This window comes from Xyrauchen texanus, chromosome 7 (genome assembly GCF_025860055.1).
Source record: "Xyrauchen texanus isolate HMW12.3.18 chromosome 7, RBS_HiC_50CHRs, whole genome shotgun sequence".
NCBI lineage: Eukaryota > Metazoa > Chordata > Actinopteri > Cypriniformes > Catostomidae > Xyrauchen > Xyrauchen texanus.
This window is the reverse complement of record NC_068282.1, coordinates 21,909,263-21,935,976: the sequence shown is the minus strand read 5'-3', so window position 1 is coordinate 21,935,976 and position 26,714 is coordinate 21,909,263. Positions and strand designations below refer to the sequence as shown.

General features: G+C 46.2%; 1 protein-coding gene across 1 annotated transcript in view; it reads left to right on the top strand.

Annotated features, from left to right (window-relative positions):
- The window catches only part of LOC127646897 (vasoactive intestinal polypeptide receptor 1-like), a 109,254-nt gene that overhangs the window by 40,465 nt on the left and 42,075 nt on the right, over positions 1 to 26,714 (top strand). Inside the window, exon 3 of the mRNA XM_052130849.1 lies at positions 11,827 to 11,934. Coding sequence (XP_051986809.1) covers positions 11,827 to 11,934 — 108 coding nt within the window. The remainder of the gene's footprint in view (positions 1 to 11,826; positions 11,935 to 26,714) is intronic.

Here is a 26,714-nt window from a genome sequence, read left to right as displayed (position 1 = left end):
TTTGTGTTTACCTGTTTGTTTATCAAATAAAGTTTAAACTGCGTTTGGATCCGCATCTCCTCGTCTGCCTCGTTGCTCAAGCGTTACACTAGTATAACAAAAATGCAAAAAAACTAAATGAAAAACATTTACAAAGTCACAGTCAGAAAAATATATGCAAGTAGTTCTGCAATCTCAATTTACAGTACATCATACTGTCCACTGTCAGTTAGGTTCACTTGCAGAATGCGTACTTGACCTGTTTGTTAATTTAAATATTCACACAATGGATGACACTGTTAAGGGTAGAAGATTTGGCTGCTCTCTCAGGCCAGCCTCTCTTACAGTAAAGATGTATTATCTTATATACTGTGTGTGTATGTGTATGTATATATATATATATGTATTATCAATAATAGTAGCCCTTATCTCATAGACAACAGTTCTTTGTCTTCCCCTCATTGTTTTTTTTTACCATACATTTGCACTCATCTTCTCCTGCCAACTGCTCTTTCTCTGTTACCTACTTGTTGATCCATGCTTGCAAAAGGAACTTTTCCCCAAAAAATTAGTTTGTACAGATGGTAATGGTTAAAAAAAAAGAAGAAAAAAACCCGACTCCGGATAAGCGGTTGAAGATGGATGGATGGATGGATGGATGGATGGTAATGGTATAGAAAACAAAACACCTGGGTAGAATTTCAGCTAAAATCGGAATCAGCTGTTTTTTTATTTTTTTATTATTTATTTATCTTGATCGTGGATATATTTCAGCATACTATTATGATAGAAATATAGAAAATTCTGTCAAATTTAGATTTGTGTGAGGTTTTGAACTGAAGTTTAATAGTATTGAAAACGTCTCAGGTTACATGTGTAACGTCTCGGTTACTGACATAACCTCTGTTCCCTGATGGAGGGAACGAGACGTTGTGTCGCTGAGTTGACAGTAGTGGTCACTCTTGTGGAGCACGGCCATCTCTGATTTTGAGAAAAGGCCAATGAGAATTGGCGTGTGGAATTTGCATGCCACTCCCCCGGACATACGGGTATAAAAGGAGTGACGCTGCAAATACACATCAGGTATCGCATTGAGGAGTCGAGCCAAAGACCCGGCGCTTTCAGCGGATGGTTCAGTATTGTGGCTAGCGGGAACACAACGTCTCATTCCCTCCATCAGGGAACGGAGGTTACGTCAGTAACCGAGACGTTCCCCGTCTGTCACTCAGTCGACGTTGTGTCGCTGAGTTGACACTAGGGGTCCCATGGAAAACGCCACAGAGCGGAACCAAGTTACGCAGACAAGCGGTGCGAGACGGGCAAACCTCTGTGTGCCTCGTAACCAGCGCAGCAAGCCGTCGCATAACTACCCCCAACACACTGGCAGGCATGAAGCGGTCCCCTGCACCTAGGGGGAACAGCTAACTGCTCAGAAGTATAAGGACTGGCTGGCCCAGCCGGGGCCTTCTCGCTATTTTTCTCCCCTGTAAAAGGAACGCAATCGTTCGGCTGGGGGCCAATTATAAATGGTCCAAGCTGGGGGGGTGTCCCTCCAAAGAGGAGGACACCGCGGAGACCACACCCGGCCCCGAGAGGGGGGGGTTTAGGTGGAATACACACACGGTCTTACCAGCCAGCAGCGGAAGCACATCGTGTGGAACGGCGCCGTGGTAGACCCTACCCAAAGGTGGGGAGGGGTTACTACAAACACGGCGACCCGGGGCTGAGGACCCTCTGTCCAAGGAAGACGCGGTTTGCCGGTAGGGAAACCATTTTGCGGGATATACTTCACACGGGGATGCCGAAGGGGGCAACCAGCACATGTGGAGCACTTACCTCAGTACGGGAGCCTGGTGACGCCCATACCGGGGCGGCAGTGAGCCTCTCCGAAGACTCAACGGCTGCTAGGCTAGGGAGGAAGAACGTCCAGGGTTCACACTTCCTGCGAACGCAACTGGGGAAAAGATCGCACGTCTTCACCTCAAGGGAGGGGAAAGGCGCTATGCACAAGTGATACACCCGGCCGGCTGACCCGAACTTACCTGTTTGTGTCACCTGATAACACATGGGACGAAACTGGCTCAACCCTGAGGTTATAGAACCTCGCAAAGGTGTTAGGTGTTGCCCAACCCGCGGCTCTACATATGTCTGCTAGAGAGGATCCATGAGACAACGCCCATGAAGCCACAACGCCCCTGGTAGAATGGGCTAGTAGGCCAGCAGGGGGCGGCACATGCTGGGCGTGGTATGCCATCGTGATGGCATCGACGACCCAGTGGGGGATCCTCTGTTTGGAGACAGCGCTTCCCTTCCGCTGTCCGCCAAAGCAAACAAAGAGCTGCTCGGAGCTTCTAAAGCTCTGCGTGCGGTCCAAGTAGATGCGAAGAGCACGCACCGGACACAGCAACGTAAGGTTGGGTCTGCCTCCTCCAGGGGCAGCGCTTGCAGGTTCACCACAAGATCCCTAAAGGGGGTCGTGGTAACCTTGGGCACATAGCCCGGTCGGGGTCTCAGGATGACGTGAGAGTAAGCCGGACCGAACTGTAGGCACAGTTCGCTAACAGAGAACGCCTGCAGGTCCCCTACCCTCTTGATGGAGGTGAGCGCCGTCAGGAGGGCGGTCTTCAGAGAGAGCGCCTTTAGCTCTGCTGACTCAAGGGGCTCAAAGGGAGCTCCCCGAAGGCTCCGAAGGACCACAGAGAGGTCCCACGAGGGAACGAGGCGCAGCCTGGGGGGGTTTAACCTCCTCGCGCCCCTCAGGAACCTGATGATCAAGTCGTGCTTCTCTAAATACTTACCTTCCACTGCATCGTGATGTGCCGATATAGCGGCTACATACACCTTCAAGGTGGAGGGGGACAGCAGTCCCTCCAACCTTTCCTGCAGAAAGGAAAGCACTGATCCAACTGCGCATCTCTGGGGGTCTTCACCACGGGAAGAACACCACTGAGCAAACAGACGCCACTTCAGGCCGTAAAGACTGAGTGATCGTGTCTACCACCGCAGGTGGTAGTCCACGTAAGTCTACCGCGTCCCGTCCAAGGGCCAGACATGGAGATTTCAGAGGTCTGGTCGCGGGTGCCAGATGGTGCCCTGACCCTGAGAAAGAAGGTCCTTCCTCAGGGGAATTCGCCAGGGGGGGGCTGTCGCGAGGAGCGTGAGGTCCGAGAACCAGATCCGGGAGGGCCAATAAGGGGCCACTAAGAGGACCTGCTCCCTGTCATCCCTGACTTTGTACAACGTCTGTGCAAGTAGGCTCACTGGGGAAACGCATACTTGCGAAGCCCCGGGGGCCAGCTGTGTGCCAAGGCATCTGTGCCGAGGGGGGCCTTGGCCAGAGAGTACCAGAGTGGGCAATGGGAGGGTTCCGGGGAAGCGAACAGGTCTACCTGCGCTTGGCCGAATCGACTCCAGATCAGCTGAACCACCTGGGGGTGGAGCCTCCAGTCTCCCCTGGATGTAACCTGCCGCGACAGCGCGTCCGCTGTGCTGTCGAGGTAACCTGGGATGTGAGTGGCCCGCAGCGACTTGAGTCGGTGCTGACTCCAAAGGAGGAGACGGCGGGCAAGTTGTGACAAGCGGCGAGAGCGTAGACCGCCTTGGCGGTTGATATACGCTGCCGCGGCTGTGTTGTCCGTCCGGAGCAACACGTGCTTGCCCCGGATCAACGGCAAAAGCCTCCTCAGGGCAAGTAATACTGCCAGCAACTCGAGGCAGTTGATGTGCCAAGACAGTCGCGGGCCCGTCCAAGGGCTGGCGACTGAGTGCCCGCTGCACACGGCACCCCAGCCCCGTTGGGAGGCATCTGTCGTAATCACGACGTGCCTGGAGACCTGGCCTAGGGGAACTCCTGCCCGTAAGAACGCTAGGTCTGACCAGGGGCTGAGAGAGCGGCAACACGTCTGCGTGACAAGGACACGGTGTGTGCCGTGGCGCCATGCTTGTCTCTCGACTCGGGTCTGCAGCCAGTGCTGGAGTGGTCTCATATGCATCAAACCAAGCGGTGTAACCATGGCTGATGATGCCATATGCCCCAGGAGCCTCTGAAAGGATTTCAGTGGGACCAACGTGTTCTGTCTGAACGTATGCAGACAGCTCAGCACTGACTGTGCGTGCTCGCTGGTGAGACGCGCCAACATTGAGACCGAGTCCAACTCCATACCGAGAAAAGAGATGCTCTGAACCGGGACGAGCTTGCTCTTTTCCCAGTTGACCCGAAGCCCCAAGCGGCTGAGGTGCCTGAGCACCAAGTCCCTGTGTGCACACAACATGTCTCGCGAGTGAGCTAAGATTAGCCAGTCGTCGAGATAAACTTCCCTCAGTGGGGCAAGGGCTGCCTCTGCGACCTTCGTGAAGGCGCGAGGGGACAGGGACAGGCCGAAGGGGAGGACTTTGTACTGATATGCCTGATCCTCGAAGGCAAACCGGAGAAAGGGTCTGTGCCGAGGAAGGATCGAGACATGAAAGTACGCGTCCTTCAGGTCTACCGCCGCGAACCAATCCAGATGCCGGACGCTCGCTAGAATGCGTCTCTGTGTAAGCATCTTGAACGGGAGTCTGTGCAGAGCCCGGTTCAGAACTCGCAGGTCGAGGATTGGCCGCAACCCGCCGCCTTTTTTGGGTATGATGAAGTAGGGGCTGTAAAACCACTTCTTCATCTTGGCTGGAGGGACAGGCTCTATCGCGCCCTTCTGTAGAAGGGAGGCGATTTCTGCACGCAAGGCAGCGGCGTTCTCGCCTCTCACCGAGGTGGGGCGGACGCCGTTGAACCTGGGCGGGCGCCTGGCGAACTGAATCGCATAGCCGAGTCGGACTGTCCCGATCAACCAACGCGGCGTGTTGGGGAGCACGAGCCACGCCCCCAAACTCCGAGCGAGAGGGACCAAGGGGACTATAGCGTCGGACGTACCGGCAGGCGGGGCCTCGCGACGGGGCAGAGCCCGGGGTGCTGAGTCTAGGGAGATCGAAGCACTTACCTGGCTCCTTGTGACCGCTCCCGGAACAGCCTGGGACGGGGGAGGAAGAATTTCCTCGTGGCCCGCAGAGACCGTTGGCTCGGGGGCGGGGTTGTGCCGCGGCTGGACGTGTGGAAGCGGAAGACCCGGTTCCAGGGCGCTGTACCTGCCAAAGAGAACCGGTGGCCAGCAGTCGTGATAACGACGGCCGGGGAGACCGGAAGTGGAGCCCGGGGGCTGAGGGAACCGCTCTTTTTTTTGAAAATGTGGGTACCGAAATAAATTTCAAAAGGAAATGAGGATTCTCCACCCGCCCCTCCGGCGGGGGAGGGAGTGGTCTGCTTACCAGCTCCCGAAGTGCAGTTCCCTGAGTCTTCGCTTCGAGTGGGCGCTTCGAAGCCTTCTTAGGGTTCTTGGCGGCCGGCCGTGAGGCGGGGGGCATCACCGTCCTGCGGGTAGCTCCGCGCTGGGGCCGGGCCCGAGGGGCGGGCTGTGGCGGGGCTGGTGTTGGTACCGCAGGGGGACGTGCTGGGCGACGAGCAGATGGGGTGCGGGGCCTGTAGCTCCGCCTGGGCAGGATGCGCGGTATAGCCTCCGTCTGCCTCCTTACCCTTGTGAATTGCCGGGCGAAGTCCCCAACGGTGTCGCCAAACAGCCCAACCTGGGAGATGGGGGCGTCAAGGAAACGTACCTTGTCATCCTCTCACGACTCGACCAGGTTGAGCCATAGGTGGCGCTCCTGGACCACCAAGGTGGACATTGCCTGCCCGAGAGCCCGCGCCGTGACCTTCGTTGCCCGGAGGGCGAAGTCGGTCACCGAACGCAGCTGCTGCATTAGACCCGGGTCAGGACTACCCTCGTGTAGTTCTCTAAGTGCCTTGGCTTGGTGCACCTGCAGGAGTGCCATGGCATGTAAGGCGGAGGCGGCATGTCCAGCAGCGCTGTAGGCTTTAGCCGTCAGAGACGACGTCAGCCTACGGGCCCTGGACGGAAGCGTCGGGGGGTTCCGCCAGGTGGAGGCGTTTTGCGGGCATAAGTGCACCGCGACCGCTTGGTCCACCTGGGGAATCGCCGTGTAGCCCCTTGCCGCCCCGCTGTCGAGGGTAGTGAGAGCGGAGGAGCTTACCGCTCGTGTGCGGGCAGTGAAAGGCGCGCGCCACGAGCGCGTAAGCTCCTCATGCACCTCCGGGAAGAAAGGAACGGGGGCAGAGCGTGGCCGTAAGCGGCGCTCCGGCCCCAGGAACCAATCGTCGAGCCGCGAGGATTCGGGGGGGAGCGGAGGGTTCCACTCCAGCCCGACACTTTTGGCTGCCCGGGCAAGCATGGCTGTCAGCTCCGCGTCAGCCTGCGACTGAGCCGCCGCACCCGAGGGTGGGAGCTCAGCCGAGTCTTCAGCGTCAGACATGACAAACCCGCTCTCCGATGCCGCGATCGAAATCTCATCGTCGTCAGGCGCTCCGAACGTGATCGTGGGTCCGCTATGAAGCGAGCCGGCAACCGCGCCCCAGCACTCGGTTGGAGCATACGAGCGTGGCGGGGAGTGGGAGGTCCGTGGGGTTGTACCCGGCGGAGAGGCTCCCACTGAGGTCCCCATATCGCCCCCAGCGCTAGCCGACACCGCCTCATACCCGTAGGTAGAAGGACCGAGTCGGGGAGCGGCTGGGGTGCCCCGCGCTCTTACGAATGCGAGGCGCGACCGCAGCGTAGCCATGGGCATGCTCTCGCACTGAGAGCATGAACCATCCACGAACGCTGACTCTAGGCACAAGAGGCAACGATCGTGGCCATCAGACAGGGAGAGAGAACGACCGCAACCAGGAAACACACACAAACGGAAAGACATCTTGAAAAAGACGCTTCACCGTTTGTGCCACTCTTTTAATGTTTTTTTTTTTATATATATACACTCACCTAAAGGATTATTAGGAACACCTGTTCAATTTCTCATTAATGCAATTATCTAATCAACCAATCACATGGCAGTTGCTTCAATGCATTTAGGGGTGTGGTCCTGGTCAAGACAATCTCCTGAACTCCAAACTGAATGTCAGAATGGGAAAGAATTTTGCAATTTTGAATTGAGCAATTTTGAGCGTGGCATGGTTGTTGGTGCCAGACGGGCCGGTCTGAGTATTTCACAATCTGCTCAGTTACTGGGATTTTCACGCATAACCATTTCTAGGGTTTACAAAGAATGGTGTGAAAAGGGAAAAACATCCAGTATGCGGCTGTCCTTTGGGCGAAAATGCCTTGTTGATGCTAGAGGTCAGAGGAGAATGGGCCGACTGATTCAAGCTGATAGAAGAGCAACTTTGCCTGAAATTACCACTCGTTACAACCAAGGTATGCAGCAAAGCATTTGTGAAGCCACAATACGCACAACCTTGAGGTGGATTGGCTACAACAGCAGAAGACCCCACCGGGTACCACTCATCTCCACTACAAATAGGAAATAGAGGCTACAATTTGCAAGAGCTCACCAAAATTGGACAGTTGAAGACTGGAAAAATGTTGCCTGGTCTGATGAGTCTCGATTTCTGTTGAGACATTCAGATGGTAGAGTCAGAATTTGGCGTAAACAGAATGAGAACATGGATCCATCATGCCTTGTTACCACTGTGCAGGCTGGTGGTGGTGGTGTAATGGTGTGGGGGATGTTTTCTTGGCACACTTTAGGCCCCTTAGTGCCAATTGGGCATCATTTAAATGCCACGGACTACCTGAGCATTGTTTCTGACCATGTCCATCCCTTTATGGCCACCATGTACCCATCCTCTGATGGCTGCTTCCAGCAGGATAATGCACCATGTCACAAAGCTCGAATCATTTCAAATTGGTTTCTTGAACATGACAATGAGTTCACTGTACTAAAATGGCCCCCACAGTCACCAGATCTCAACCCAATAGAGCATCTTTGGGATGTGGTGGAACAGGAGCTTCGTTCCCTGGATGTGCATCCCACAAATCTCCATCAACTGCAAGATGTTTTCAGCACCTTGTTGAATCAATGCCACATAGAATTAAGGCAGTTCTGAAGGCGAAAGGGGGTCAAACACAGTATTAGTATGGTGTTCCTAATAATCCTTTAGGTGAGTGTATATATGTATACGAGAGTATAAATGTATATATAAACGATGTTATTCACTCCGTAACTCTTTTATCAGCTGCTGATGCGCCCAGGGTTGTATGCTCAGCACAACGTAGTATGCGAGGGGGAGGACCGCTGGAAAGCGCCGTAAAGCCAACAGCTTGCAGAGATGACTGGAACAGCAGAGGAGTTCAGCTCTATGACTGCTCTCTCGGCTCCGAAAAAGATATCTGATTTGTATTTGCAGCGTCACTCCTTTTATACCCGTATGTCCGGGGGAGTGGCATGCAAATTCCACACACCAATTCTCAATGGCCTTTTCTCAAAATCAGAGATGGCCGTGCTCCGCAAGAGCGACCCCTAGTGTCAACTCAGCGACACAACGTCGACTGAGTGACAGACGGGGAACCCTTGTTCCCTGAAGCTTTGCTAAGCACTTTTGGGAACAATCCTGCATTGTGACAGCTGTGAATATGTGTGTAACACGTCAATGAACATTGACCGGAATTTATAGTCTCGGCTTGTGATGATCATTAGATGCACCTGTGGCCAGGCTATAAATAGACGCGTCACCAGCGTGTCGTCAGATATCTTTTTCTGAAGAGCAGTCCTGGGATGTCCCAGTGCGGCAAAGAAGCGCAGCATCTCGTTCCGCTTTTTTCAGGGAACAAGGATTACACATGTAACTCGAGACGTTCCCTTTACGAAAAGCTTCACTATGATGCTGCGCTTTGCTAAGCGCTTTTGGGAACACAATACCCACGCTGCCGCACTGGGGCTGTCCGGACCCCTACGGTTGTGAAGTGTGCTCACAAGAACGCGAGAGGTCTCAGACATGAGCTTGAGATGTCGACTCAAGGACGTAAGAGCCCGGAGTAGCATAAAAATCTAAAGCATATAATTTGACGAATGTGTGCGGAGAGGACCAGCCTGCCGCATCACAAACTTGTTCAGACATGAGCTTGAGATGTCGACTCAAGGACGTAAGAGCCCGGAGTAGCATAAACATCTAAAGCATAAAATCTGATGAATGTGTGCGTAGAGGTCCAGCCTGCTGCATCACAAACCTGCTGCAGAGGGACTCCTCTAGCCAAGGCTTTAGAGGAGGTGACCCCTCTGGTGGAGTGAGCCCTGACACCTACTGACCGCGCGCCTCATGGGCCAGGGCAATAGCATCCCTCACCCAATGTGACAGTCTGCTTGGTAACAGCCACCCCCCTGTTGCAGCCCCAATAGCAGACAAATAATTGCCCTGACTTATGCCACTGGCTAGTGTGGTGGACATAAGTCTGAAGGGCACGGACTGGGCAGAGTCCGTGAAGTCTTTCCTGCTCCGGTGTTAAAAATGGCGGGGAGCAGAAGGCTTCCAGAGTGACAGGACGTAGTGTCGAAAAAGGCACTGTAGGGTCTGGACCAACCAGACACACACTAATTATTCATTATATACAAAGGTCTATGAAACTCCTCCGAAACTAACATCCCAAATGAAACGAACACCCTTTCAGTAGGTCAGCCTGGTAAGCCTGAAATACGGCCATGGTGTGCAGCGCAGCACCAGCCTGACCTGCCGCTTGATAAGCCCTCCCCACTAGCATGGAGGTAGTTCTGCATGGCTTAGTGGGAAGAGTGGGTTTTTTGAACCCGGTGAGAGATAGCCCGCAAGTGTCTCTTCGACCGGCGGCATCATTGAATACCCCCATGTCTCAGCACCCACGATAGCCGAGTATAAAGACATCGAGGGTACGTGAACGCGGGAAGTATATGGGTTCCTCCATGAGTGAGAAAGCTTGTCATGGAGGTCATCAAAGAAAGGAAGAGACTAATATTGCGTTCCCTTTTTCTTTTCTTTTTTAATATTATATACATTTAATTTTTTATATTTTTGGCCACCAGACAGAAATCTGTCTTATAGTTTGGAGCGTTTGGGGGGGTCTCTTGTTCGCGTGGCCAGTCTAGCTGTAGTCTGGCCACAGCCCGAGTAACCACCTTGAGTAATTTCTCAGCCGCTTTATTATAATGCGTGAAATGTACAGAGGTTCAGCGCCCCCCTCGTGAAATGAAGAGGGGCCGAGGCACGCTTCAGATTATGAGAAGGATCAGCTGGATCTGGGGAGAGTGCGAGCGATAGGGACGGACCCGTCTCTCGCTCCTCAGCCAAATATATGCAAGAGCCCCACGATGAAAGAGTGGGCGCTGACTCCCGGAAGTAAGCGAGGCGAGCGCGAAGCATTTCACCCGAAAGTAGGTCGCAATGCGCGCACTCGCCCTACCCCAACGCAAGAGCATCATGCTCTTCCCCCAAAAAACAAAACAAAATTGATGCGTGTCTCTGACAGTCATAGAACGTTGACAGGGAAACACGCATCGTTTGCTTTACATTTCCGACATTTTTCCACCTTTTTCTTTTCTATTTTATATATGTATATATATATATATATATATATATATATATATATATATATATATAGAAAGAGGGAAAGGAGAAAAGGTTCACTGCGCACTGCCTAACGAATTCTAAATCCTAGCAGAGGAAAGAAAGTTTCTGACAGGCTTGTGAGACACATAGCACAGTTTGCTCTGAAGAAAACGGATCTGACGACATGCTGTTGACGCGTCTATTTATAGCCTGGCCACAGGTGCATCTAATGATTTCAACAGCCGAGGCTATAAATTCCGGTCAATGTTCATTGACGTGTTACACACATATTCACAGCTGGTCACAATGCAGGATTGTTCCCAAAAGCGCTTAGCAGAGCGCAGCATCATAGTGAAGCTTCTTGTAAAGGGAACAGTAAAAAAAAAAGTGAAAAAATAAGCTGCTTTTACATAACGTTTTGCTGGTTGTTGAAAGTGAGTGACAAAAGATTTCAACATTTTTAAGCAGTCATATCTAGAGATTTATTAAGGAGTCTCCACATAAATATATTCACAAATTACAATCCACAAATGCATAGCCAAATTCACATTTATAAAATATGATAAAAAAATTATTAATAAATGAACATTTAATCAGAACTTCTGGTTCACATTTGAAAACAAATATTGGATGGAAAACCTGTCAAATTCAGTTGTGGTGTGAAATTCATATTTAAAGTGAGAAAACAAAGATATGAATAATTAATGATCAGCTAGAAAAGCCTCCAATGTGGCTGAACTAAAGCAGTTCATAGAAGAAGAGTGAGCAAAATTCCACCTCAGCTTTGTGAAAGACTGATATCCAGGTATCATTTGGTTGCAGATGTTGCTGCTAAATGTGGTACAACCAGCTATTAAGTTCAATGGGGCAGATATTTTTTCACATGTGTGATATAGGTGTTGGATAAGTTATTGCATCAATACATTTTTTTTTATATATATATATTTGGAAACTGTATTTTGTGTTTACTCAGATTGTAATACTTTTTCACAGCTCTATCTATCTATCTATCTATCTATCTATCTATCTATCTATCTATCTATCTATCTATCTATCTATCTATCTATCTATCTATCTATCTATCTATCTATCTATCTGTCTGTCTGTCTGTCTGTCTGTCTGTCTGTCTGTCTGTCTGTCTACCTGATATCATAAACTAAAAGGGAACAATCATTTTTTACAGCATCGCAAATTGTTAATTTATATTAGTTTTATATGTAGAAATTAACATTATCCAAGATAAATTAAGATTTTTTAAGTATTATTCATTATTTCATTTTAACTATTGCATTAACTAATGTTAGTAACTTATAGAAACGTATTTTAAAGTGTTATCGATATAATTCTAATTAATGAATTCATAATTTATTTGTGTGTGTTTATCTCAGTGTGTCGTACAGAGTGGGATGAATTTTGGTGCTGGTACAGGGCTGAGGTCGGACAGGTGGTCAACGTCTCATGTTCCGACATCTCTCAGCTCTTTGCTACTAATCACGGTAAACTACTGTTATTTCTTATATATATATATATATATATATATATATATATATATATATATATATATATATATATATATATATTCATATAGTTTTGTGTGTATGTATTTATTTATGTATTTTTAAATAAGGCTATATCAAGTAATGAGAAATCACATCACATTTTTAGAAGAGCAACCCACATTTTTGAAGAAGTCCTTTATTGGCTGAATAAGATAACGTCATGGTTACTGTCGAAACCTCCGTTTCCCGAGGGAGGGAACGAGACGTTGTGTCGAATGAAGTGACACAAAGGGGTCTTCCTTGGATGCCGAATCATACCTCTAAACCTGAGAAAAGGCAAATGTCAAGCCGGCAGACAGAACCCGCATGCCCCGCCCCGGACACACGGGCACAAAGGGAAGCGGGGCAGCGAATGCCAGTCAGGATTTTGCACTGAGGAGCCGAAAAGGAAGCACGGCCATTTACAGTGCTAGGACTAGTGCTGTGAATGGAGGGACCCTCCCTCTGGGAACGGAGGTTACGACAGTAACCATGATGTTCCCCTTCTGTCATTCACTCAATGTTGTGTCGAATGAAGTGACACAATGGGTCCATAGAAAAGCGCCACACACTGACCGTGTTACGTGACTGTCGAAACAGGTGCACAGCAGGCTATTGTGTGCTTGAGGCGCCTGTGTCAGCTGCACGTAGCCCTCCCCAACGCCCCAACTCAATATATAGATAAATAGATCTTATATTTATATAAATAAACGTGCACAAATCTAATATCAAAAAGTACCCAAAAAAAAAACTTTTGCAATCCTTTATTCAATTGAAAACAGTACAAAGACTAGATCAGTTTGTTTTATTATTATTAGTATTATTTACATTTTACTCCCTGTCCCAACTTTATTCGGATTTCAGAATTGAGGTGTATTATATAAAAAAGCATTTGCAATTGCTGCTATAGTTTTAGTTTTTCTGTATGCTTATGGGCAATCTCCGAGAAAAAAAAGTGACATTGTAGCTCAACAATATACAACAGAATGGCACAGAAATACAATAAATACGCTATGTAGCAGTGTTGGCGGATGACATGGGGGAGTCCTAAAGGCTGTTGAGAAGACAAATGCAGTAATAAGAGTTTGATTGTGTTGGGCTGGATGAAAGATATGAAGACAGCCCTGGTAAATATGATATCTGAAAGATATCTGATATATAGCCATTGATGGTTTTAAAGGGAACATAAGATATGAGATAAAATTGGGAGATTTCATATGACAATATTGCGATGATCGATACAATATAGTTTAAAACTGAATGTACAATAAGAAATAAATGGATGATGAATAAACACTGATATTATGATATTGTTCATGAGTACTGGTTAAGGTGAATAAATGCTTGAAAATGGCTTGGAAATTTTAGACATTTAATATGTAACCTAAAATGAATACATTAGGAAAATTTGACTTCATTTAATTATTTTACATTGATGTAATTTTGAACATAATTTCAGTCTGTTTCCATTTGATGTAATTTATGTTTTCTTTCAATTAGACACAGATATATATTTTAAAAAAAAAGTGTTGTAATTGTGCTGAACAAGTAAATAGGACGCACAACATTTAGCCGTATTTCAGTAAATTAACTACTGAAAAAATCTAATGTCATTATGAGTCACTGTGTTCTGAGCCTAAATTGCACTATATTAGAATGAATAAGATATTATGTTGATTGGCAGTTCAGATATACGGCTTAATTTGATTTAGTTCCAATAATTACAATTGACATTAAAGTCTAGTCTACAACCTGTTCTTGTTCAAGCCTTAGATCTTAAGATATGCAGAACTGTATGCAAAGGAATAATCTACTTTGAGGAATATTCTCTACTAAAAATGACTATATAGACTTATAGGCATAATAGCTTACAGTTTTTTACAGTCATTTTCACACATTTCTCAATACTGCAAATGCATTTTCAAAACTCTTCATTCAGTCATTTCTACCAACATTTATACAAGCACAACAGTTCATTTTTTATCCAAAATGCCCTACAACCATCACAACACTTCATACATCTCTTAAAATCGAATTCCACTAAAACACTGTCGAACTATTTCTCCCAATAGAAAAACTTTGTCACTCAAAAACACATGACCTAATAATTACAAAGAACAGGAATCATTAAATGGTCTTCACTTATATTCCGTTTTGTTTAACCTTAGAGGTCACCAAAGCGCTTTACACTGTGTCTTAATCACCCATTCATACACACTCACACACCAATTGCGGCAGAGCTGCCATGCAAGGCGCTAGCCTGCCATTGAGAACAACTTGGGGTTCAGTGTCTTGCCCAAGCATACTTCGGCATGTGGAGTCATGTGGGCCGGGAATCGAATCGCCAACCCTGCGATTAGCAGGGACCCGCTCTACCACCTGAGCCACAGTCATAGTTAGTTCATAATGCTTTACCGAATGTTAATGTATACAGAATTTTATGCTAAATATGCATTAGTATATGTAGAAATTAAGTATTTTTCATTATTATCATTTTAAGTATTATAAATTATTTCATGTTAACTATTGCATTAACTAATGTTAGTAACTTATAGAAATGTTTTTTAAAGTGTTGTCGATATTATTCTAATTAATGAATTCATTATTTATTTGTGTGTGTTTATCTCAGTGTGTCATACAGAGTGGGATGAATTTTGGTGCTGGTACAGAGCTGAGGTCGGACAGGTGGTGAACGTCTCATGTTCCGACATCTCTCACGCCCCCAACTCTTTTTCTTTTTTTTTTGCATACAAACCTTAGGTTTCCTGCTCCCCTGAGGGGGGAAAACGTGTTACATGCCTTGCATGGGAGCAAGCCCAGCAGCCACGGCCTTCTCTCTCACTATGTCTCTCACATAGGACGTAAAGCAGCTGGGGACTATCTTAAGTTGGGGAAGGCGGTCTTTCCCCGAAGGGGAGCAGGAGATAGCAATTTGGGAGCAGGAGGATGTCCCGAGGCTAGGGTGCTGAGAGAAGACTCGAAGCCCTTACCCTGCTCTGTGAACCCGGCAGGGGCGGATTTAGAGACTGAGAAAGAGGCTTAAGGGGGCATCTTCAGAACTCGCCGTGCTGAGGCTGTAGGCGAGGCCGGAGCAAGGTAGCTGTCCTGTCCGCAAATGTCCTATTCTTTCAGGAGGGAAAGACCCTGTGGAGGCCACGCCCTGCCCAGATTTAGGGGGAGGTACTGCGTGGCAAATACACCACGAGGGTTGTGAAGCCGGACGTGGAATACGGCGCGGTGGTAGGTCCATCCTAATGAGGGGGGACTCTACAAGCATGACAGCGGGGCTGCCCGGGGGAAACGCGGGTTCGCTGACAAGGAGGACTGTACCGCGGAAAATACATCACGGGGAGTTAGGTTGAAGAGGGAACTATGCCCGTGGAGCCCGATGCCAGTACAGAGCATTTGAGACCAGTGGGCTAGGGAGGAGAAACATCCAGGCAGCGACGCTCAGTGGCTGATCTGGGACAGAAGGCACACTGGATGAACTTGGTGAAGGGCGCAAGGTACAAGCGGAACACCCAGTCGGTTGTGCCGCATTACGAGTTCTACCGGCTCGGACCTGACAAAACACGGGACGACCAACTCAACCTTCAGATTGTAAAACCTGGAAATGTTATTGGGTGTTGCCTAGCCCGCTGCTCTGCAGATGTCTGCTAGGGAGGTGCCAAGGCTCTTTTAGTAGAGTGTGCTCGAACCCACAAGGGGGAGGGCATGGCCTGGGTGTGATTGCATCAATGACCCAGTGGGCTAACCTCTGTTTGGAGATGGCATTCCCTTTCCGCCGTCCGCCAAAGCAGACAAAGAGCTGCTCAGAACATCTAAAGCTCTGCGTAAGGTCCAAATAGGTACACAAAGCACGCACCGGACACAGCAACGAAAGGGCTGGGTTTGCCTCCTCCCGAGGCAGTGCTTGCAGGTTCACAACCTGGTCCCTTAAAGGGGCACCTAGCCCGGTCAGGGCCTCAAGATAACATGAGAAAGCGCCGGACCAAACTTCAGGCAGGTGTCGCTGACTGAGAACGCTTGTAGGTCTCCAACCCTCTTGATGGAGGCTAACGCGATCAGGAGGGCCGTCTTTAGGGAGAGGGCCTTGAGCTCGACTGAATCAAGCTGCTCAAAGAGGGGCCTTTGAAGACCCGAGAGGACCACTGAGAGATTCCAAGAGGGGAACATGCTAGGCCAGGGAGAATTCAGTCTCTGGGCGCCTTTCAGGAACCTGATAATCAAGTCGTGCTTACCAAGAGACTTGCCATCTACTGTGTCGTGGTGGGCTGCGATAGAAGCTATATACACTTTCAAGGTGGAGGGGAACAGCCTCCCCTCCAGCCTCTCCTGCAGGAATAGAAGCATTGACCAAACTGCAGATCTCTGCGGGTCTTCGGCTTGGGAAGAACACCAATTTGCGAACAAGCGCCACTTTAGGGTGTAGAGTTGCCTGGTGGAGCGAGCTCTGGCTTGGTTGATCATGTCTACGACAGCAGGAGGTAGATACACTAGATCTTCCGCATCCCATCCAGGGGTCAGACATGGAGGTTCCAGAGGTCTGGGTGCGGATGCCAGAGGGTGCCCCGTCCCTGAGAAAGAAGGTCCTTCCTTATGGAAATTTTATAGGGAGGGGCTGTCACAAGGAGCGTGAGATCCGAGAGCCAGGTGCGGGTGGGCCAGTAGGGGGCCACCGGGATGACCTGTTCCTCGTCCTCCCTGATCTTGCACAGCACCGATGCAAGAAGGCTCACTATGTGAAATGCGTACTAGCGCAGCCCCCGGGGCCAGCTGTGTGCCAGCGCGTCTGTCCCGAGAGGGGTTCCCGTCAGGGAGTACCAGAGCGGGCAGTAGGAGTTGTCTTGGGAGGCAAAGAGATCTATCTGTGCCTTGCCAAATCGGTCCCATATGAGCTGGACCACCTGGTGGTGGAGCCTCCACGCTCCGCTGGGCGAAACCTGTCACAACAGTGCGTCCGCCGTCAAGTTGCGGTTGCCAGTGATGTGAGTGGCGAGCAGCGACTGGTGTCGCAGCTAGCTCCAAAGGAGGAGATGGTGGGCGATTTGTGACATATGACGAGCGCACATGCCGCCCTGGTGATTTATGTATGCTACCGTTGCGGTGCTGTCTGAATGGATCAAGACATGCTTGCCTCAGATTAGTGGGAAAAACATCCGGTACCAGTCGTCAAGCGGTACCAGTCGTCAAGCAGCGAAGGATGTGGTGAGTCCTCAATCCTGTGGGAAGAAGGAGTGACGCGGGGGGCGGCTGATGTGGAATTCACCTTCAGGAAGGAGAGCTGTGACCGCAACGTTGCCATGGTCATGTTATCGCAGTGAGAACATGAACCATCCACGAATGCCGCCTCAGTGTGATCGCTACCCAGGCACACGAGGCAACATCTGTGGCCGTTGTTCTTGGAGAGAAACCGACCGCATCCAGGAAAAACACAGGGGCGGAAAGGCATCTTGAAAAAGACCCATCCTGAAAAGGATGTTCAACGCCGCTGTGTATTGCTCTTTTGTTTGTGGAAAACTCAGATGCTTTTAGAGGAAATACAACTCTTTTAGGAGGAGACACTGTTTTAAACAGAAAGAAAGCGCTGTCGAAGCGCCTAAGGGCGTGAACTGCACAGCGTGCAGAGAGAGAGACACCAGCTGGAAATGCGCCGTGTGGATCCAACAGCTATATTTCTCGCTGGTAGAGGTGAGTGGAACAGGAGTGCAACCATTCGGCTCTGAAGAAAAATTCAGAGCCGAAGAAGGGGAACGAAATGGTTACTGTCGTAACCTCCATTCCCCGAGGGAACACTCCCTTGGGGCACTGTAAATGGCCGTGCTTCCTTTTCGGCTCCTCAGTGCAAAATCCTGACTGGCATTCTCTACCCCGCTTCCCTTTGTGCCCGTGTGTCCGGGGCGGGGCATGCAGGTTCTGTCTGCCGGCTTGACATTGGCCTTTTCTCAGGTTCAGAGATATGATTCAGCGTCCAAGGAAGACCCTTTGTGTCACTTAATTCGACACCATGTCGAACGAGTGACAGAAGGGGAACATGTACTCGGGGATTATTGGTCAGGTGATGGATTCTCACACTGGTGGTCCAGGAGCTTTTTATCTACAACATAGACAATATTATGACTCCCTTCAGAGGCTGTCTATGTAAATGTCAAGCACCACAGTTATTTTAAACTACTTCAAAAAATCAAGCAAATTCTTCTTTTATAATACACTCCATGCTGTACTGTATTCCTTTTCTTGGCCTCTTGGGCACAGCAATTGAAGTAAAAGGATCAAACATTTTTACAGTTATTGACACATCAACCCAGGGCAGTAAATGTAACATAGGCAAACACACACAGAGAAACTTCAGGAATGCTCTGTAAAATCTTAGATAGAGCTCTGAAAATCCGGATGTCACTGCTAATAGTTGCTAAGGGACGCTGAGTGTACAGTATTTGTTATTGTGGGTTGATTAGATATTACGGCTGTTCTTCAATATGTCTGCACTAAATGTTAACAAACTGATTTTACTCATGATGTGGTATCCACAGTCAAATCATTACAAATTACAAATCTTACCATTGGAGTAGTTTACCTAAAAAGGAAAATTCTGTCATAATTTATGCACCCTCATGGATTTTGAAACCTGTATGAATTGTATTCTTCTTTGAAAGTAAAAAGGAGTTATTTATAAAAGAACGTCCAAACTGCTGTTTTCCATACAATGGTGACAATGGCTGTCAAGCTAAATTTTCAAGGCAAGATTTTCAGTGAGTATATGATATGAGGGTGTGTAAACGATGACAGAATAATTTTTTTGGGGGTGAATTATTCCTTTCTGTGACAAACATCATTGTGCTTATGGTATGTTCAAGTTCTACTGGGAAGTTTGTATTTACGAGGTCAGAGAGAGTTTTAAATAAGGCCACATATAATTATTTATGTGTGAAATAATGGATCCGTTTTTCAATTTCAATTTTTATTACCAATGCAAAAAAAAAAAAGAGCAAAGACATGCATTAGGTGTGTAATTGAGGCTTTTAATCAATCTATTTTACCATTCTCATGTGGCCACATATAATGATGAATTGGGATGGATAGGAAATTTTGTTTTGTTGCACTAGCCTGTCGCTTCATAAACCAGCTAAATTAATCTTATTTTCTTGCAAGCTTTCTCATTATTATTCATTAAAGGATTATTTCACCCAAAAAAATTTATTGTTTACTCACCCCTGTGTTGTTATAACCCCATATAACTTTCATAGACATTGTGAAAATAATTGGTTCTCATTGATGTCATACAATGGCAGTTTATAAGCTTCAAAAGGACACAAATAATCCAGAAGTTTAATAAATTATTATTTGCAACATATGTCTCGTTTTGAAGGAATACATTAAGGTTTGGTGAGAAACAAACCAAAATCTAATGTATTATTAAGTGAAATTCTTGACCAATTGTTGATGTCCTGTGCGCGTTCATGAGACAGACTGCATGCAAGCTTGAGAACTCCTTGCACAAGAGCAGTATGCTTCAGCTGCTTGTGAGATGGGTATTCAATTAAAAACTTGTTTTGTTGCGCTTTTGAAACACTAACAATATTAACAACAGAAAACCCAACACAGCTTTACACAAACCAGAGAACAGAACTTAGAAAACTAAAAGAGTTTTAAGTAAAAAAATAGATGCCATTCATTGCCCAGCCTTATTTGTTGGAATCAAATTTTCGAGTCACTTTTGGGTGAACTATCCCTTTAACAGTACAAAAAGTAAACTGCAGTCAAAATCCATATTTAAAACGGTATTATCACCAATAATAATTTGTTTTGGCCACGATTCATAAATTGACACACACGCAACTCAAAAGTCGGGCTATCCTGAGTTTCTCTCTCGTAATTATAATTTTGTGGTGCCATTCATGCATGCTAAACTTGTAAGTACAATCATTCCGAGCTATTACGATCACACTTGAATGCACTGTTAGTACAATTACTATAAGATAAATATTTGCTTGACTTATTGGCATTGAAAAATGTTAAATAAAATAATGAACACAGCATAACTACTAGAGGACTTCTGAGAAAACAAAAGAGAGAGCAGTAGAAAGGTTGTGGAGGCTAAGAAAAATCAGTAACCTCATGACACTCACAACGCCTCATGCTATCATTCAATCCCCCCACAAACCTCTATGAATATATATTAAACAAGGGATTTGCACATTTCTACACTGCCGTGTTCCAAATCTGACTAAACTTGTGCCAAGGAAATAATAAAAAAATATTGAAAAATCAAAGAGGGCCAAAGCAGGCTTTATAGCAGTGACTGTTGGCACTGATTACTCAGCGCTTGTAAATCTCTCCATTTCCCCTAGGCCAGTGCCTGACACCTCCACCACAGTAAGCAGCAGCGGTCACGTCCTTACTGGTCTCTCTTCCCCCACTGTGGCTTCAGGGAGAGAAACTTGCATGATGAACTTGCTTTATGCTAATACTAGAAACAGGGGGTGGAAAGAACTCCCATTGGAAAGCTAAAACTAAACCACCCACTTAGCAGGCCTTCAGAATGGTCGAGGAAAGTGTAGGTGAGGAGGCAGGAGGTTATAGGTTAGCTGTAATGTTACAGAGTTAACTGATGCATATACCAATTGATGGGTACCATGCAAAAGTACTAATCTGTTTTTAGCCAAATTTTTTCTTTCCCTAACATTTCCCAATAAACAGCTCATCTTCTGACCAGATTTATTACAGTAGCAATAAATAATAATAAATAGATAGTTCAACAAAAAATGAAAATTCTTTCATGATTTACTCACATACATATCGTTCTAAAGCTGTGTGACTTTTTTTTATGCTGAACACAAAAAGACAAAAATGTATAAATATCCCGTTCACTTTAAAGCTTAACAAAACAACCAAACCCCCAAAACACTTAATTTGTCTTATTGCAAATCTTGTGAAGCATATGATAGGGTTTGGTAAGAAACATCCTTAAAAGAGTAATTTTTGGTGAAATTCTTGATGTCCATTGTTCATTTATGAGCACTATGAGGGAAGCCTGTGTTCACTTGAGAACTTTTGTTGATTAGCCCTAAAAACCATAACAGTACATTAGGGTGACTAAATTATGAAATATTTTAACTATAGAAATGTAACTATTTCTTTAGGTTCTTTGGTTACTCTAACAGTTCGTTGAGTCTAACAGTTGAAACATTTAAATGTATGGTCAGTGTGCCTTTAGAACCCAGAGGAGGTTACAGCATGTGCAGTCAAAAGAGTTTCAGAGAAAGCGTTTTTTTGATTTGATGCTTACAGTTGAACCATTGAACCCTATTTATTTTTGTGCACAGCAATTCTCTCGCAATTCCAAACCAAGTATTTTGGTGTAGGAGACTCAGAAATACAGCTTGGTGGGTACCCGGTCTGACATAATGTCATAAACAGGGGAGCATTAATAGACAGGCTTACCTACTCCCAGGGGCACCCAATTTGTAGCATCACCCTATTCTCCCCAGTTGACATTCATGGGAGAAGCGTAAGTAAACGCATTCAGTAGGAGACCCTGGTGTGAACACGGATTTGGCTTTCGCTGTAAACAGCAAAACAGTAACTACCCCCCACACTCAGTATTTAGTGTGGGGTCACCCTCTCTCCCTCAGATCATGAGAGGAGAACACATACTCTGCTGCTAAATCTATACATTCAACCTTCTCTTCTAGAACATATGAGAGTATATTACTCTCATATATTGCTCACTCTGCTAAATTCAGGCAGTATCAGTTTTTTGAGTGTGAAGTGTGTGTTTCTAATGCTTTCAAATTTACTGCACTCAGTGAGGAAGTGAAGTTCATTCTCTATGACTCCTTGAGTGCATTGTGAAATAGGGATGTGCGAGACTAGTCGACTAAACAGTTCTGACACTGGAATTACTAGTCGGTTAATATTTTCCCCATTAAACTGATCATAGTTTTGACACATTTTTATTTGGCTGTGCTTAAATGACTGTTATATTAACGTTACATATTTTAAATAGAATTAATAATACAAATATTATTTTAAAAAGAGGATATGTTTAGCAGATACTAATTTTCATTTTACCTCAGGCTGCACGTGCTTCTTCTATTTCTCTCTCGTGGTCTTTCACCAGACGATGTCGATGTGTTAATTTTCCTCATCAAAAAAGTATGCTTTTGAGTAAGTAGCCTAGAAAATGACTGTTTATTTTCAACCAGGTGCCAACTGCTTAATGAGTTAAACTATCTTTTATTCTGTGTGCATGTCACATTTAGAATACATTAGGTTTATTGTAGGCTAAATCGCAGGCCTATTTTTTCTATCCTATGGCTTCTTTTTTTTTTACATAATAGCTGTTGTTGGTTAATGTACTTTGTGGCAGGGCGGAGGGCGGGGCCGGGTCGTGATCATACACACCCGGTCCCTTATCAGGCTAATTAAGCCTCCGAGAGGGATAAAGGCCGATGAAAGATGGTGGTGCGGGAGAGAGAGATAGTTTGTGTTTGTCTTTTAAGTTTATCATTAAAACTATTATTTATATTGTCAAGCCGGTTCTCGCCTCCTCCTTCCCATTGAACCCTGTTGCACACTTATATATTATATATTACAATATTAGATCAACATTTCAGCAAATCTTTCAGTCTGCCTGTTGATTATTTTCAACAATGTCCTGACTGTGGGGCCTGGGTAGCTCAGAGAGTAAAGATGCTGACTACTACTCCTGGAGTCACTAGTTTGAATTCAGGGTGTTCTGAGTGACTCCAGCCAGTTCTCCTAAGCAGCCAAATTTGCCCGGTTGCTAGGGAGGGTAGAGTCACATGGGGTAACCTCCTAGTGGTCACTATAATGTGGTTTGCTCTCAGTGAGACGCATGGTGAGTTGTGTGTGGATGCCACGGAGAACAGTGCAAAATCTCCAAACCTGCTATGTCTCCGTGGAAATGCACTCAACAAGCCACATGATAAGATGCGCGGATTGACGGTCTCAGACATGGAGGCAACCGAGATTCGTCCTCCACCACCCAGATTGAGGTCAATATGCCACCACAAGGACTTAAAGTGCATTGAGAACTCCCCAGCTCACGCCTGCCACGGTCAGCGACCCAGAGCCAACGCCTGCCACGGTCTGCGAGCCAGAGCCAACACCTGCCACGGTCTGCGAGCCAATGCCTGCCACAGTCTGTGAGCCAGAGCCAATGCCTGCCACGGTCTGTGAGCCAGAGCCAACGCCTGCCACGGTCTGCGAGCCAGAGCCCACGCCTGCCACGGTCTGCGAGCCAGAGCCCACGCCAGCCACGGTCAGCGAGCCTGAGCCCATGTCAGCCACGGTCAGCGAGCCTGAGCCCACGCCAGCCACGGTCTGCAATCCAGCGTTGCCGGTCTCGTCCGCCCAGAGGAGGAGGAGAAAAGGAAAGGCCTCTGCTCTCCAGCCTCTGCCTACCATGTCCAACCAGCCAATGCCTGCAGCCCCGAACACTAGTGAGCAAGCGCCTGTAGCCTCGACCGTCCCAGAGCCAGTGCCTGTAGCCTCGACCGTCCTAGAGCCAGCGCCAGTAGCCTCGACTGTTCCAGAGCCAGCGCCTGTAGCTTCAACCATCCCAGAGCCAGCGCCTGTAGCCTCGACCATCCCAGAGCCTCTAATTCACATGCATTTGAGCCTCCCAGGGCTCTGTCTCTCGAGCCTACCGGGGCTCCGCCTCCCGAGCCATCCGGGGTTCCGCCTCTCGAGCCTCCCGGGGCTCCGAGTCTCGATCCTCCCAGGGCTTTGCCTCTCGAGCCTTCCATGGCTCTGCCTCCCAGGGCTCCGCCCCTCGATCCTTCCTCGGCTCCGCCCCCTTACCAAAAACGTGGCACCATACCAAGGAAAAAGGCAGTAACTACAGATTCTCCAAAAACTATTTTGCCACAACTTGGGCTCTGGATGTGTTAGATACACTGTATTTGAAATAATTGGAACCATTTGTTTTCCTGAACATGGATATACCAAACCCAAACTAATTTGACCATTTTAGGTCAATATTTTCCACCCGGAAGCTGTTCTGATGCTGAAACGGCTGCTTAAAGTCTCACATTGCTAAGCTGTATCAAGGCCCAAATTGGGACAATTTATTTTGAATAGGACCACATGCTTTTCTAGTTATTGAATATTTTTCCACCGCTGGTTGGATTATAACTTTGTGACATGAACAACAAAATGATGACATGGCATCGGCGATGATGTGAAGTTACAGAGGATAAAGTTACAGCTAGGAGCAGGGAGAATCAGGGGCAGGTAAGCAAAGCTATTTAAAACATTGCCTGTCAATTAGCATAATGCTGTCTGAATGGACCTCTGAGAGGAAGTCCCGCCCTGGTGGCTGACAGGTGTTTATATTGTGATAGCCTAGCCTCTAAATGTTTAATTTGTCACTGTTACTTACCATTCTCCGGGTATTTTCTTTTCAATGTCAGTTCGACCATCTTCTTTCCCCAGCTTTGTGCCATCTCAAAGAAAATTTGTGTGAAGTTAGAAGGGTGAAATCGTAAATGTTAAAACCGTCCCGTGAGGACGAAGTCAGCTGTGTGTGTTCACCATGTAAACAGTACCTTCACTGCGCAGCAACATGGTTATTTTTTGTTAGGTAAAACATAACAAGAATACAGTAATGGATGTTACTGTACTCATGCTTTGTTTCACTAGGGCTTTTTGCAGTTACTACCATTTTTCTCCAAAACGACACACATTTGAGATAAGATGTTTTGTCACATAACAAAGGATGCCTTGAATGTCATGAAAATGATATTAACTCATTTTTGACCAAAAATGCAGTTACTGCCTTTTTGTTTTGTAGGGCAGTATACTATACCTATATTGTAGTAGTAGGAACCATGGTTAATTGTGTGGTAACAATGTTTTAACTAAATACCATGATTAAAATATAGTTAATGTAGTGAAACCATGGTTCATTTTCACAAGGGTAAGCAAAACAGAAGTTTAATAATTTTCTGTTTTGGTTCACAAATGTAAAAACAAAATTATTTGAATTATGACTAAAAATAATATTTAAAATTACCCATTTTATCCCAAGAAATTGCCTAAAAATAAATGTGTGTATATATATATATATATATATATATATATATATATATATATATATATATATATATATATATATATATATATATTCTATATTGAATTTAATTTAATAGAAGTATCGGTATTGTTTCGGTGTCGACATGAAATGACATGAAAAGTGGTATCGCCCATTCATACGAGGTGATAAAACTATCGTCTCTGTTTATAACCAACAAAACACATTAGAACTTGTGCTGCTTGCTCACAATACAGTAGCTTTGACATTTTTTGACCAGAACAACCAGAACAACTCAACTGCAGGGATAACCAATCATATAATGCCTCAGTGCTTACCTCATTAAATATTTATGTGCTTTGTGCAGTCACAAAAACTTTCACTGGCTTTTTACGTTCTCCGTCTGAGGGAAATCAGTAAAATGTTGAACAGTGTTGATGAATATTACAACTGGCTTTATGAAGAGACAGTATTCAATGTTTTTGTGGCATGTGATGAAAGACAAACAGAGGTGATTTACTTACTGACATTTTCACAGAAAGCAGCTCCACTGACACAGCAAATATGCAAATAAGAATGTAAACCTGGTCTTTACGAATGTACAGTTGCTGCATCCCAATTTGCCTACTTACTGTATACTATGCCCTAAAAGTGTGTACTCCTTATGTGATGGAAAGTGTCTACTTTTTAGTGTGTAGCAAAAATGTGCAAGTGCTGGGGCATACTATGGCATCATAAAATCGTATCTTGAAACGAAAGACCCCACAGTCACATTGTTACATTCGTCCTGTCATTGTACACTAACCTGTCAATCATCCTGTTACAGTTATCATGACAGGCACTTTCCTTATTTATATTTTGGTATCATTCATTCTTATTCTTCTGCATTTAATTACGATACCCTGAAATGCATCCTACCGCATTGAAGAATCACTGCGTCATTGAAAATCTGTCGTGGGGTGTTTCGTGTGGAGAGACGCTGATTTTTTAATTTAATGATGCATGTGGTAATCTGTAGTTAAAGGGTTAGTTCACAAAAATAATTTATATCTCAGCTATATAGGTCCATACAATGCAAGTGAATGATGATTCAGGCCTTTGAAGCTCCATACAGGAGAAAAGGTCAGCATAAACATAATCCATCAGACTCCAGTGGTTTAATCAATGTCTTCTTAAGTGATCCAATTGGTTTTGGGTGAGAACAGACCAAAATACAACACATTTTTCACTTTACATCTTGACAGCAGTCTCCTTGGCGATCATGATTTCAATCTTGATTATAATTCCTGTAGCGGTATCTAACACTCTGCGCATGCGTCAAGCACTAGGAAGTGAAATCGAACTTGACATCATGTTCGTGCCTAGAGACTGCTGTCAAGTTGTACAGTGAAAAAGGAGTTATACTTTGGTCTGTTCTCACCCAAAACCAACACGATTATATGAGAAGAGTTATGAGAAGCTTATAAGAAGGATGCAACACTCTTGAATTTTCCATCCTATTGAGGAGTGACAACAAGACAATAAAAGACTTCATCAATAATAGTCAGGGGAGTCTGAAAAATATGTTGAGAAGAAACAGTGCAAATTAACTACAAAAGATGTAAAACCCCCAGGAACCTTCTAGCTTCCAGCGCCACCAATTTCCAGGGTTTTAACATACGTTTCCAAAAGTACGTGC